General features: G+C 38.8%; 1 protein-coding gene across 8 annotated transcripts in view; it reads left to right on the top strand.

The window, feature by feature from the left end:
• Nucleotides 1–15573, top strand: part of lama2 (laminin, alpha 2) — a 167209-nt gene that overhangs the window by 137950 nt on the left and 13686 nt on the right. For all 8 annotated transcript variants that reach the window (XM_067384976.1, XM_067384975.1, XM_067384974.1 and 5 more), the window contains 17 exons: nt 307–469; nt 2263–2473; nt 2548–2664; nt 2739–2899; nt 3967–4105; nt 4890–4992; nt 5101–5217; nt 7712–7894; nt 8578–8732; nt 9010–9153; nt 9251–9384; nt 10381–10540; nt 11832–11956; nt 12032–12194; nt 12751–12895; nt 15040–15178; nt 15278–15398. In XM_067384976.1, the coding sequence (XP_067241077.1) occupies nt 307–469; nt 2263–2473; nt 2548–2664; nt 2739–2899; nt 3967–4105; nt 4890–4992; nt 5101–5217; nt 7712–7894; nt 8578–8732; nt 9010–9153; nt 9251–9384; nt 10381–10540; nt 11832–11956; nt 12032–12194; nt 12751–12895; nt 15040–15178; nt 15278–15398 (2480 nt within the window). The remainder of the gene's footprint in view (nt 1–306; nt 470–2262; nt 2474–2547; nt 2665–2738; nt 2900–3966; nt 4106–4889; nt 4993–5100; nt 5218–7711; nt 7895–8577; nt 8733–9009; nt 9154–9250; nt 9385–10380; nt 10541–11831; nt 11957–12031; nt 12195–12750; nt 12896–15039; nt 15179–15277; nt 15399–15573) is intronic.

Raw genomic sequence — 15573 nt, 5'->3', positions numbered from 1 at the left:
GCTTTCATAGACAACCTAGAAAGCCGTGGAAGGTCGTTTTGTTACGAGCTGTTCACACATTGGCAATACAAAAAGTGATTAAAACACGAAAATTCTTACATTTTAATTTATTTCAGTTCTAATTTATTCCAATCGAGTGACAAAGGATTTTATGGTTTTACTTTGTTGTTGTGTCCCTGCTGCTCACGTGTGTGTGTGTGTGTGTGTGTGTGTGTGTGTGTGTGTGTGTGTGTGTGTGTGTGTGTGTGTGTGTGTGTGTGTGTGTGTGTGTGTGTGTGTGTGTGTGTGTGTGTGTGTGTTGTCCAGCTCTACGGGACAAAGCTCGTGAGCTGAACGCGACTCTGGGCATGAGGGAAGGGGCTCCAGAGAAGAGTGTGAACGAGATGAATGACGAAATCCAAGCCATGCTCGCAGAACTACGCAAACGACAGCTCTCTGGCAAGAAACACATCGCTGACGAAGAACTGGGGTAAAACACGCACACACACACACACACACAGATGTAGTGGCAATGATCTAGGCAGGTGGAGCTGGGGAGGTGGAGGGGTTCAGATTAACTCTGATACCAGAACACTAAACCAGACTATTTGAAATTTGAGCATGCAATCTCATTGGCTACAGAATCAGCAGAGGCCAATCAGCGTGTGCTTATGATGTAATTGCTAGCATATTGGACCATCAGCCTGCTCCATCTAGAGTTTCATGACTGAACTAAACTTATTATTCAGCCTCGTGTTATTGTTTTACTTCATCAATCAATTTATAATATCTAAACATTTTATATTGAGCTATTTTATTCATAATAAATCCCTTTTAATTGTGTAGGATATTGGATATACAAGTAATAATGTTATTGTTCATCTGGTACAGTTTTATCATGTCTGTTTATTATATTGTGGGCTTGTTTTGTATTATCTGACAACCCTTCACTGGATCTTTAATGAAGAGAGGAGAGAGTTCAGAGGAGAGCAGCAGTGTTCAAACTGAACAGCACACAATTATTTAATAAAGTAGTTTAGATTACACACCCTGTAACCGCACTGTTATTTCACTGAAGCCCGGGGGAGACTGAGACACTGGTGCTAGCTTTATCTGAGCGTCAAGTTAAGAGACGTGTCAGATCAAAGGAAGTGATTATCAGCTGGATCTTTTGCAGTAAGAAAAATATAATATGTGCTGCTGCATTTTCAATATTTAGTGATTTAGCCTCATCATATATATATATATATATATATATATATATATATATATGATGTCACAACTGTATGTTTATTTTAATTTTAATTTTGCAATACTGGAAAAATCATGCAGTGTGGTGCACAGGTGAATGTGAAACAGCATTGTGATTTGTTGCAAGCGTATTGTTCATATGTAAAGATCATATGAATATTACCACAACAAACCTCTTACACAAAGAGCAAATCCAGCCGAACAGCGGCGAGGATGCCACTCAAGCTCACAGGTTGGAATAATTGTGTTGGTGGCATTATGTTTCTCAGTCGTATTTTGTGGTTCACTGGATCACAGCTCAAATGAAGAAAGTTTCTCTTTCTTATGTAAAATCTTAATGAACTAATTAAAAACTGCCTGCGGTTGGGCAGGGGAGGAATATTATTCCAGCCTAATCAAATTACTTCAGTAATGGATTCCTCTATGTGTGCGGCTATGAGAGAACAGAGAGAGACACCTAGAGGAGGACGGAGGGAGTGAAGCAGTTCAGGAGCTCTCCGCTCCATCAGGTGGTCTCCTCAGAGATCTCCAAGACTAACTTTGTCCCAAAAATACAATATTCAGCTCTGATTTTGACATCTTCACTCAGGGTTAAAGCAGATCAGAACAAAAACAAAAATTCAGGCAAATCATAATCATATGTCATCATTTATTCACCCATATGTCGTTCCAAAATATTTTTGTGTAAGTTATTTATTTGATCGTAAAAACAGTAATATTGTGAAATGTTATTACAGTTTTCTATATGAATATATTGTAAAGTGTAATTTATTCCTGGGATTTTTGTGGAAAGTGTGATACTTTTTTTTTCAGGATTCTTTGATGAAAGTTCAAAAGAACAGCATTTATTTGAAATAGAAATCTTTTGTAACATTATAAATGTCTTTACTATCACTTACGTATGATGAATTAAAAGTATTAATTTATTTCACAAATACCCAAAACAGCGGTGTAGTTGGTCATTCTGGGATTCTGTCTGGTCTTTTAAAGGGTTTAAGTCACAGATAAGGAGTCTGGATCTCTGTCTTTCAGGGCCGCAGAGGCTCTTTTGGCAAGAGTGAAGCGTTTGTTTGGAGATCCACACCAGGCCACAGAGGACCTGAAGAAGGAGGTGGGTGATAAGATGGGTGATTACAGGCAGAAACTGGAGGAAGCTCAAGATCTGCTGAGGGACGCGCACAACAAAACCAAACAGGCGGAAGGTCTGGCTGTCACCAACCAACTGAATCTCGACCGCCTGCAGGTGCGCAAATACACAAACAGAATCTTATGAAGCGCTCCGTGTCAAGTCTAAAGCGGTTCATTATGTTTGTGCAGGGGAAGAGGGAGGTGGCTGGTGAAAAGAAAAAGGAGATGGAGGGGATTTTGGCGGAAGGAGAGAAGATGCTGGATGAAGCTAACGCTCTGTCAGACAGCATCAACCAGGGCAAAGAGGTCAGTTTCACGCTAAACACATGACAGAAATGTTTCAGAACCATAGCTGGTGGCTCACTGACTGGCGTCTGTAGGAGCTGGAGGAGATGGCGAGAGAGCTGGGACCTCTGCATGATAAGCTGGATTTTAAGGTGGCGCAGTTGGGTCGCGGTCTTGACGACTCCATCCCGGATCTGCTGCTGAGAGCGGAGGATCACGCCGGTCAGCTCAACGAATCCGCTGGCATACTCGACAGGTGTGTGTTTATTTGAGTTTTGGAGTGTCAGTAAAACACCAACAACTTGTAACAACACAAATTATGATTGCTGGGGAAGATTATCAGTTAATAAAAACTTATTGCCCCGAGATTTCTTGCACAGTACTGTGTCAAAGGGTTGGAAATTAATGGGGGCTTCAGGCAAAAATGACACCAAAATTAACAAAAATACCCCCCAAATTCAAGATATGGGGGCAAAAACTGCAAAAATGACACCAAAATTAACAAAAATACCCCCCAAATTCAAGATATGGGGGCAAAAACTGCAAAAATGACACCAAAAATAACAAAAAATACCCCCAAATTCAGGATAAGGGGGCAAAAATGACACCAAAATTAACAAAAAATAACCCCAAATTCAAGATATGGGGGCAAAAATTACACCAAAATTAAAAAAAAAAAAAAAAAAAAAAAAAAAACAAATACATGATATGGGGGCAAAACTTACACCAATTAAAAAAAAAATGCCCCCAAAATTCAAGATATGGGGGCAAAAAAATACACAAAATTTAATAAAAAATACCCTAAAATTCAAGATATGGGGGCAAAAATGACACCAAAATTAACAACAACAACAAAAAACAAAAAAAAAACACAAATACATGATATGGGGGCAAAACTTGCAAAAATTACACCAATTTTTTTTTTTTTTTAAATGCCCCCAAAATTCAAGATATGGGGGCAAAAAAGAAATCACCAATAAATTAACAAAATGCCACCAAATTCAAGATATGGGGGCAAAATTTACACTGAAATTAACTAAAAATAACCCCAAATACAAGATATGGGGGCAAAAAAAAAAACACAAAATTTAATAAAAATACCCTAAAATTCAAGATATGGGGGCAAAAATGACAAAAAAAAAAAAAAAAAAATGCCCCAAATTCAAGATATGGGTGCAAAAAATTCACTTTGACATTTTGATCTTTCACTTTGAAAGTGTCATGAAACATGCAAGAAGCATGTGTTGTTGTTTGTTTGTTTGTTTGTTGTTGTTTTTTTGTCACCAATGCACCAATCTGAACCTGCGTTTCTGGTTTCTGTAGTATTCTAGCTGAGGCAAAGAACCTGTCCTTCAACGCCACCGCTGCTTTCAACGCATACACCAACATCAAGAACTACATCGATGAGGCCGATAAGGTGGCCAAAGAGGCGAAGAAAACCAGCGTTGAGGCTCTACAGCTGGTGAGGAAACACACAGACTACACCAGTGACTGATGGGCAGCAGCAAATTAATATTCTGTTGTCTTCTACTTACACGCATGTGTTTTCAACTCGTCTTTATGTGTTGGAACAAAAGTCAATAATTTGGAGACTCTTTTTGCAGCTCTTTTCCATATTGCAGCAGTTCATATCCCAACCAATAGCAAACAGGGGGAGTGTCTGGTGATGAAAAAAAAAACATGCAACACAGAAATAATTTTGTCAAATTACTATAAACAATTTGCACACAGACACTAGTTTTTACACCAATCCTCATCCATCAAGGACACATGTTTGGTTGTCAGGAGTCTGTGATGTCTAGAAACGCTCTGCTCACCTCAGGCTGACGGCGTTAAATCTGTTTAATTCATTTCTATTCGTGCTGCTTCAGAGATCAAAGCTTTCCTCCTGTTCTTCCATTATCATCCCTCTCTCTGCTGTCGTTCACCCTCCCTCACAGAAACTGGAGGTCAAAAGGTCAACACCGAATAATGGTGCTTCACACAAGAGTGTCAAACCTGACAACATGCAGCAATATTAAAAATGAGCTTTCCATTTCTCTGCATGGAACTACATGACAAGTGCGCAGGAATCGCATCACATTCAGCTAAATGAACGGGTTTTGTGTTATTTTTCTTGTTGCAAAAAGAATATTTATTTTAAAACACAAAACTGTCCCTTGCTATAGTACCATCTGCTTCTCAGTAGAGAGATCTGTACCATCTGAGACAGCCGCTCTCATGTGTGTGTCATGTTCTGTGTGCAGGCCTCAGGACCCAAAGGATCTCTGAAAGATCAAGCCAAGGGCTCGGCTCAGAAGAGCCACCACCTGTGGAACGAGGCCAAAGAACTGCAGAACGACGTGAAAGGTGAAAATTACTAGCAGAGTAATACTGTCCTGCAGACTCTCACAAATGTTCCCAAGACGCCAGAGGAAGAGCAGCATTTTTGCCATGTAATTTTTGTTCTTTTTTCAGAAAATGCAGACAATCTGGGTGCTCTTCAGTCCAGACTGAAAGGAGCCAACAAAAAGAACAAAGACTTACAGAAAGGCATGAACGACACAATGGAGAAACTCAACGCCATCCCTGATGGTGGGTGTGTGTGTGTTTCAGGGTCATCCTCACCAGCTTGACTGCTGAAAACATTGAATTTGGCATCTTAAACCTTCACAGGGTTTGATGTTTTCTGTTCCTATGGTTACAGAGAGGTGTGTGTTTGTGTGTATGTCACACATTTGATGCTGTCAGGACAAGGTTATCACTGAGAGCAGTGTGTGTGTGTGTGTGTGTGTGTGTTCGTCTCACTGCCCAACACCACAGCACTCGTATGGTTCCTCCTGAGGAAACTGCATCCAGACAGGCATCTAAAGCACCATAATGTCACTTCCAATGATCTCAAACAAATCCAAGCCTGATTTTTGTTTTTGCCACCAATGGCTGAATCTCACACACAGTATTTTATGGGATGTTGGATTTGGATGTGACTTTTTAGCTTTCAGTCTGTGCGTTTGTGAGCTGACAGTGCAGTATCATAGTGAAATATCAAAAGTCAAAATATGAAAAGTCAAATCATTCTCAGCAAGTAAAACTTTAAGTGAAAGTACTAAAATACAAAAACTGCGAAAATGACACCAAACTTAACACAAAAAACCCCCCCAAATTCAAGATATGGGGCAAAAAAATGCAAAAAAATCCCACCAAAAATGTACAAAAATACCCCCCAAATTCAAGATATGGGGCAAAGAAAGATATGGGGGCAAAAAATGCAAAAAAAAAACCCCAACAAAAATGTACAAAAATGCCCCCCAAATTTAAGATATGGGGCAAAAAATGCAAAAAAAAAAAGGCACAAAAATGTACAAAAATACCCCCCAAATTCAAGATATGGGGGGGGGGGAATGCAAAAAAGACACAAAAATGCCCCCCAAATTTAAGAGAGGGGGGCAAAAAATGCAAAAAAGACACAAAAATGCCCCCCAAATTTAAGATATGGGGGCAAAAACTGCAAAAAAAGACACAAAAATGTACAAAAATGCCCCCCAAATTCAAGATATGGGAGCAAAATTTACAAAAAAAAATGCCCCCCAAATTTAAGATATGGGGGCAAAAAATGCAAAAAAGACACAAAAAGGTACAGAAATGCCCCCCAAATTTAAGATACAGGGGCAGAAAATGCAAAAAAGACACAAAAAAGTACAAAAATACCCCCCAAATTCAAGATATGGGGGCAAAAAATGCAAAAAAGACACAAAACTTTACAAAAATGCCCCCCAAATTTAAGATATGGGGGCAAAAAATGCAAAAAAGACACAAAACTTTACAAAAATACCCCCCAAATTTAAGATACAGGGGCAGAAAATGCAAAAAAGACACAAAAAAGTACAAAAATACCCCCCAAATTTAAGATATGGGGGCAAAAAATGCAAAAAAGACACAAAAATGTACAGAAATGCCCCCCAAATTTAAGATATGGGGGTAAAAAATTCAAAAATTACACCAAAAATGTACAAAAAAAATGTGCCCCCCCAATTCAAGATATGGGGGCAAAAATTACACCGAAATACTAAAACTGAAATAAAAATAAGTTTAAGCTAAATAGAACAAAAACTAATAAAACATAACAAAATTACTAAAACTTCAACTAAAATTTAAATGAAAACTGAACATGAAAAAATTAAAAGCTAATTCAGAATATTAATGAATACTGTAATAGTATGAATAATATAAATAATACTAAAATAAGTATCAAAATTATGAGTACTGTATGTCATAGAAAATATTTTTAAACTTGGATATTTTTGCGTATGAAAAGACAACTTCCACTTTATATCTCACCTCAAGAATCAGAGGGGAAAATTATTAAATATTCTTCATAAGAAAACAAGTTGGCACACCAAAGCTCCAAAAAATAGGCAAGACTGCCACCGGTGTGAGTCTCACATTAAATAATTTTTTACCTATTTTTTTGAAGCTTTGGTGTGCCGACTTTTTCCCTGTTTTTCAATATTTTTTTGGTCGAGCACCCATTTTTGAGCATATTTTTGCAGGTGATGTGCGTGCTTTTGTTTTGATTTTGCTAATATTCTTCATTAGCATGGCCTGGTGGGTATTAACATTCTCATTGCATCAGCTTCAGATGTCAAGTTCCCTTGAAAGGCAACATCTTTGTGTTCTCTGAGAAGGGAATGAGATGCTGCGTCGCGTTGCCATGCTTCAGGCATGCCTGTGCGTCCTCCTTCAGACAGTCTAAAGTTGATGACGTGTAATGCAGACACCCTTTTATATCTCTTTATACGGCTGCTCCATGTGATGCCATCAGACTGCCATCAGCCAACAGGACTGGTGTAATTTCACACAGAAGAATAGAAATGTAATAAGTGAATGCCTGCAAAAAACAAAACGTAATGCTCCCGTTTAAACAGGTTCGTTTAAATTTAGCAAATAATGATCATGCTTTTTCCTAGATTATAGAGTGATGTGACCTGTGCGTATTCCCCCTCCTGTGAAAGTTTTTATTTTCCTTTGTGAAAATGATTTTTTTTTTTTCAGAGTTTATTTTACGTTCTTGTTCTGTGGATGATTGTAGATCTGGCAGTGAAGATCCAGGCCACCAAGGCGAAAGCGGCAGAGGCCAACGACACGGCCATAGACGTCCTCAACCGTCTGAAGGACATGAACCTGAACCTGATGGGCTTGAAGAGGAACTACAGCAAACTGGAGGACGAAGTCAACAAAGCCAACAACCTCATCAAAGACCCCGAGAAAAACAGTACGACATCCATCCAACTCCAGCCATAATCTTGCTCGATAGAGACAACAGCTGCATGGATCACAAAGATTTGATTTCTTAATTGAAATGTTTGTGTTACAAGATCACTTAAATGCTTATTTCATATTTTTCCCCCCATTTGATTTTGAACGTCAACAGCAATAAGTATGTATACAGAATTTTCTTCTTTCATCTGTGCGAATGGTTTGAAGAGCTCTCTGCTCCCCGAGGCTTCAGCATGGTGCTTTCATCCAGAGCTGCATGTACAGAGAGAGTGTTTTCCCAATCGCTCCATTTCTCCCGTCTTTGTTTCAGCCCAACAGGATTAAACGCCGCCTTTGAAAGCTTCACTAAGCTTGTTATCCTAATGAGCGCTTTAGCTAATTACAGATGAAAACTCTGTCGTTTTTTGCTCTCATCTTCTGTTTTGAAATAACAGCTCCATGTCTTTCGCTTCCTATGCTGCAAACGAGAGATATATAACGTCACTCTCTTTCCTCCATCTCCCATTTTCTCGCTTGTGTCTGAATTCTTTCATGGTCTCTTGTGCTCTTGTTTTAGAGCCTTTCATCCTCCTTTACTCATGGCTATGCTATCAAGCATGTTTCTAATGCCATATTTATTTTGTTCCGTCACGTTTTCACGTATTGGCGTTCGTGACGGCCGTTCCTCTGTGTCTGTAGTTCATGCGGCAGGTGCTAAAGTGAAGGATCTGGAGAATGAGGCTGACAAGTTGCTGGAGAAACTAAAGCCCATTCAGGAACTCCAGAACAACCTGAAGAAAAACATCTCGCAGATCAAAGAACTCATCAACCAGGCTCGCAAACAGGCCAACTCTGTGAGTGCTGAAGTCCTGAAGACAGTGCATTTCAAACACTCTGCTATGAACGCACATATTTATTCAATCTTCAGATTTATGTTCTGGAAATCTTTGCAAATTATTGCATATTTAAGTGCATACAAAACAGTTATGTTCTGTGATTAATCACCTATTAGTTAAAATGTGAACCCTATTCACCTGCAGTGTCTTGCCTTGAATCTGCTACATAGAAATGTGATCATTCTTGTGCTGTCCGCACTCTCTGTCTTGACCTCTCATGACCTTTGAACCCTAGATTAAGGTGTCCGTGTCGTCCGGCGGAGACTGTATCCGCACTTATCGGCCAGAGATCAAGAAGGGCCGCTATAACACCATTATCCTCCATGTGAAGACCGTCACTGCTGATAACCTGCTCTTCTACCTCGGATCGGCCAAATATGTGAGTGTACACCTGACTCTGAGTAGGAAAAGGAAATAATTATAGCTTATTACATCCACACACACACACACATAATGTCATGTTTGGTCGTGTGTAGGTGGATTTCTTGGCGATTGAGATGAGGAAGGGTAAGGTGAACTTCCTGTGGGATGTTGGGTCAGGGGTCGGCCGTGTAGAATATCCTGATCTCGTCATCAACGATGGAAACTGGCATCGAATCGAAGCCTCACGGTAATTCAGGGTTCACGTACTCTGTGTTTTGTTGAAAGACCACACTGCGAATCATCTTAAAGGGATAGTTCGTCCAAAATAGAAAATCCTGTCATCATTTACCCACCCTCAAGCTGTTCCAAACCTTGTTTCTTTCTTCTGCTGAACACAAAAGAAGATATATTGAAGAATGGTGATGGACAAACAGTTGATGGACTCCATTGACTTCCATAGTATGGAGGAAAAAATGGACCCTGGACCACAAAACCAGTCATGAGAGTCAATTTTTTGAAATTGAGATTTATTCATCACCTGAAAGCTGAATAAATACGCTTTCCATTGATGTGTGGTTTGTTAGGTTAGGACAATATTTGGCCGAGATACAACTATTTGAATATCTGGAATCTGAGGGTGCAAAAAAATCTAAATATTGAGAAAATCACCTTTAAAGTTGTCAAAATGAAGTCCTTAGCAATGCATATCCACTCACAAAAATACATTTTTGATATATTTATGGTAAGAAATTTGCAAAATATCTTCATGGAACATGATCTTTACTTAATATCCTAATGATTTTTGGCATAAAAGAAAAATCAATAATTTTCACCTATACAATGTATTGTTGGATATTGCTACAAATATGCACCGAATATAATGGGGTCCATCAACTGTTTGTCCATCAACATTCTTCAAATATCTTTGTTACTATACCTTTAAGTTTATTTTCCTTACTCTATTGCCATGTTCTATTGTTTTAAGTTTAAACTTCACTATTATGTTTGATCTAAAGCTTTTCAGACATTCGTTCTGCAGACATTAGAGTTTCTTTACAAAACTAAAGTCCATCTAGTGTCAGTAGTAAAGGTAAATAGTTATTTTGGGGTGAACATCGATCAAATAGCTGCACTCTGCAGTGCCTTCATTAATCACGAGTGAAAGGGAGAGCAGCTGTTATGTATTAGTATAGTTTATGATCAGTGCTGTTAGTGTAATTGTTCTCATGTCGGTGTTGTCCAGTATCGGTCTGAACGGCAGTATCTCCGTCCACGCGCTGGAGGGACCCAAAACTGGCATCTTACCAACCCACAGAAGTGCCAGATCACCCGAGAGCTTCACTGTGCTGGACGTGGACCAGAACGCTTACCTGTTCGTCGGTGGCATGCTGGGCTCGATGAAGGTGAGAGACATCGCTTCACAAATCCACTGCATCTTCTTCATTAGCATTTTGCTCAGGTTCACCATGAAAATACATAATATGGTGATTTTCAGCCCACTTTGTATTGTTACAGTGTTGGTAGTAAATGTAAATGAAGTGTTTACTCTTTCTCTGTGTTACCTGGACTGAGTAATTCATGTTTATTTGTCATTTAAAGTCTTCTGACAGCTCCATGGCTTTGGTGAAAACTATAGTCTTGCTTTGGGCGGAACTGATGGAACGGCAGCTTCTTTCAGTCTTTCCCTCCGTTTGGCCTAAAGCGCTGTATTCATGCTCATCCAGTATGAAATGTTAACTACAAACATGGAGGTTTTTCATATTTTCCTTCACATTGACTGGAAGTCGATGCCACTATGACTAAAAGTTTGCTAAGAAGTATTTCCTACTAAAGCAAGGCGGTATTTGACCTGTATCCATAGCAGACTGGTGGGCGTGGCCTTCGACGGCAACATGCCCGGTGCATTATGGGTGTTGAAGTTTTTCTACCTATTTAGCAAGAACCTTTTTTCTGTTTTCTCCAGTCAGGTGACACCGATTGAATTTTTTCCCTGCCTTTCTACTGTATAGGCAGCCAAGTTTTATTGAAAGCCCATTTTGCCAGCTGTGAAGAACCTTTAAAGTTCCAAAAATGCCCCAATGAGGCTGTTTTGAAAGAATGAATATTGAATTTTTGAATCAGAATATTATGTCTGCGTATAACGATTTTTTTATTGGGGCACGTGCAATAATCCCAGTAAAATATTAGTGATAAATCCTCATAGAGATCACCATATAATGACCTGAGAATCATTTTCTTCAATGAGAATAATCACGTGGTGTGATTTGTATCAGAATGCCAGATTCACAAATAAATCACTCATTTGATCTAATCATCAAACAGGTTTGCAGAAAGTTCAGAAGTTGTTCATGATTCAGTTTGATTCATTCAGACAGTTCACTCATGCACTGAATCATTTGCAGCAGTTTCTCATACTGAAATAGTCACGGGATCCTTTATAAGACAGAAAACAAAAGCACCAGATGAGGTCCCTCACTAGCTTGTAGGAAATGTTTTCTATTGTTTATCAGTGATGAACCAGATATTTATTGACTCTGTACTGCTGACCATTTATATTCATAATAGAATCAAAAAAGGAGATCATAATATGGGGACACCAATACTGATGAGCGGCTCTCCAACTCTGATCTATGTTTAATGATGTGAAATACACACTGATTTTGCCCTGTGTGTGTGTTTGTTTGGTGTGTGTAGAAGGCAGATGCTGTGAAAACCATCACGTTCTCAGGCTGTATGGGAGAGACGTCTCTGGATGGAAAACCCATCGGTCTGTGGAACTACAAAGAGAGAGACGGGGATTGTGCTGGTTGTGTAGTCAGGTGAGAGCGCACACACACACACACACCTGTGGTCTCAGTGTGAGGAGCTCAATGTAATGATGTGTGTGTGTGTAGTCCTCAGCCGGCGGACACTGAAGGCACGGTTCAGTTTGACGGAGACGGTTACGCAGCCGTCAGTCGCCCCACCAGATGGAACCCCAACATCTCCACAGTTATGTTCAAGTTCCGCACGTTCTCCACAGACGCAGTCATGATGTACTTTGCCACCAAAGACATGGTAACAGACGCACACACGCTCTTACACAACATGCATTCATAAGGCCAACAGCCAGCCGAATTAACTCCAGAAAAATGCGTTTGTGAAAGTGCAAAAATTCAGTGTTTACAGAACAGAACAACTGATGTATTAAACAAAAATCAGAGATGTGTTTCACTTCTGTATGTGCAATGCAAGGAAATAAATACAAAACCTAAATAAAAAAATAGGTCCAAAATATTGCACCAACTTTAATAACTCCATAAACATGATGGCTTTATGAGCTAAACCCGAACAACAATCCCCAAAACACTTGTAATAAGTGGTAACACTGCGAGAGTGCGCTCTGCAAATCAACCTTACAAATATAAACAAAACAGCTGCCTCAATCTGTTAACAGTGTCAGTCATCACAATTTCAGGTCTTGTTCCGTACACACAGAACAATAATTTAGGGGATTCACTCCCGTATGTAAATGTGGTTGAACATGGCCAATAAAATGAGCCATTTTACAACATTTGACATGCGTTCCACCTCTGTGTACAACCTCTCTCTCTCTCTCTCTCTCTCTGAGCAGAAAGACTTCATGAGTGCAGAACTGAGTGACGGGAAGCTGAAAGTGAGTTATGATCTGGGCTCAGGCACCGGCTCCATCATCAGTAACAAACGCTATAATGACGGAAAATGGAAGTCCTTCACCATGTCCCGCATGAAGAAAGAAGGTAACGTGATCCCAACAGAAGAGCTCACCGTCAGACGTGTGCGAGCGGATCTAGACGTGTCTGTAAAGGGTTTGAAAATGAATATGCATTGCTTGCTCACCCTCATGTCGTTCCAAACCCCTGTTTCTTTCATATTTATAAATTACCCAGAGCGGATCTAGACAGGTGGAGCTGGGGAAGGTGGAGGGTTTCTGAGGAACTGCTATAGTGAATGCTAAACAGTCAACAGTGAGCAGTAAGCTCATTGGCTGCAGATGTGACGTGAACCAATCAGCTTGTGCCGAGTAGTTAACACTGAAAATATCATCAGTTTGCATTAAATCTAGAGTTTCGTGACTGAACTAGGCATTTATATACTGTTAAAGTACATTGAATTAGTGTTGTTGTTTTTTTCAGTTTTAATTGAATTTTAGTTTTAGTAAAAAAAAATTGTGCTTTTGTCATTTTTATTAGTATTTTTAAATATTTGTTTATTTAGCTATAGCCTGTTATCTGTCAGTGTCTCAGTAGCGGGACACTTGCTTTTATTGCCTTTTTCCCCCTGTCACATATTTTAGTAGTAATCATAGATCAGGCATCATTCAAAGCTTAAACACTCTAAATTCATCTTGTGAAAATCGTTTTGAAATTGGACATTGTGTTACCATTGAACCGTTTCTTTAAAACCTATTAGCAGGCACAATTTTTGTGATATTAACTTCAAATTTGGAACACAACATGTTTAGACGTATGGTTTCGTTTTCTAGCAATTCCAGAGTCTAAATTAATTTGTAAAATATATATTTTGTATAAAATAAGAAATGTTTTTTTTTTTTTTTTTTTGTATTCCAAAGCATCCAAGAACTACATGAAAATATTTTTTAATAGTTTTGGTTAAAACTGGTGCACAATTACATGTGATTTGTTGAACTAATTGTCATCGTCTAAATGCACGCTTTACTTCCTGAATAAGTGGGGACACTTAATATTCAACAATATTATATAGATATATAATACAATATAGACAGGGCTGGGTAGGTTACTTTTAAAATGTATTTCACTACAGATTACAAAATACATGCTTTAAAAAGTCATTTGTAACGTATTTTGTTAGATTGCCCGAATTTTGTAACTTAATCTAAATACTTTAGAATACTTTGGAATACTAATAAGTATGTAGGCTAACACAAAAACAAGGCAATTGAGTTTTTATCTGACAATTCTGACTTTTTTCTCAGAATTGGTGATATAAAGTTGCAAATGTGAGTTATATAGTCAGAATTTTTTTCCAGAAAAAAGTCAGAATTGTGAGAAATATACCAGAATTGTGAGATATAAACTCACAATTGCGAGAGAGAGTCTGAATTTCAATTCTGCTTTTATAAAACACAATTGTGAGTTTAATTATCACAATTCTGAGGAAAAAAAAGTCAGAATTGTGAGATGCAAACTCAAAATTGTGAGGAAAAAAGCCAGAATTGTGAGATAAAAAGTCACAATTACCTTTTCTTACAATTACAAGGGACTCGCAAACAACTATCGCAAAACATGAAAACAGTCATGGATCATTCAGGTAACGACAGACCGTTACGATTCAAGGATGTGTCAGTTTTTGAGTGGTGCAGTTTTTATAAATTCAGTCATTTTGTCTTGTGGAGTGTATGTAAATATCTGTTATGTGAAATAAGCTTATTCAGAACCATATTAAATAAAAATAACATGCAATTTTTATGATCCCTCTTATTTTGTTAAAATTATTCAAATGTTGTATATTCTGCAAGGGGTATGAAACTTATGAGCAGAACTGTAGCCTAGTTTAGGATGCTTTTGCCGTGTCAGAGAATCACCAATTGCTGTTTACATTTTATTGCCCGTCACAGTTTATATTAATGTTTAAATGAAATAAATGGTATTAAAATTCAAAGTAATCACCTTGGTAATCTAAAATACTTTTCGGATGTAACTGTAATTTGATTACCACCCAAATACAGTTACTCAAATTTTGTATTTTAAATACGTAACAAAGTTACATGTATTTTTGTTACTCCCTAACCTGAATATAGATGAAATGCACTAAATTAAGTACACTGTTTTCACTTGTCTGGGAAATCAGTGTGTGAATGACTTAAAAGAAGCTGACTATTTCCTCTTTTACATTTACTTAGCAACCATCACTATAGTGAACATCGACACTAATGAGGACGAGCAGTTGCAGATGACGTCTCCGGGTGGCGCTACAGGGCTCAACCTCAGGGAGGATGAGAGGATGTATTTTGGAGGTTTACCCAAGGCTGGAAGATACAGGTATGGAGATGTTCATTCACAGAATGTTATTGAGCGAATCGCTCCTGCATTTCATATTGTTTTACGTTGGATGAGTTTTTGTCTGGCGTGTCTCCTCAGGTCAGAGGTGGCTGTGAAGAGCTACTCTGGCTGTATGAAAGACATAGAAGTTTCCCGAACGCCGTACAATCTGCTGAGCAGCCCAGACTACACGGGAGTGATCAAGGGCTGCTCCATTGAGGTGAGACAACAGAAGACACGATGCCTTCCCTCCAGTCTGTTATTCCCTCTTTTCTCAGTGGCTCAAATTAAACGCTTCTCTCTTTTAACCTGGGACAATAATAGAGACAGGGCTGTTCAGTGTGTAGTCCTGAAACCAGAAGAGGATTAGCATATCTGAGCCGTCGCTTCCCTCG

Source organism: Chanodichthys erythropterus, chromosome 4, assembly GCF_024489055.1.
Source record: "Chanodichthys erythropterus isolate Z2021 chromosome 4, ASM2448905v1, whole genome shotgun sequence".
In the NCBI taxonomy this organism is placed as follows: Eukaryota; Metazoa; Chordata; class Actinopteri; order Cypriniformes; family Xenocyprididae; genus Chanodichthys; species Chanodichthys erythropterus.
The sequence above is the reverse complement of the archived record's forward strand: the minus strand, read 5'-3'. Positions and strand labels throughout refer to the sequence as shown.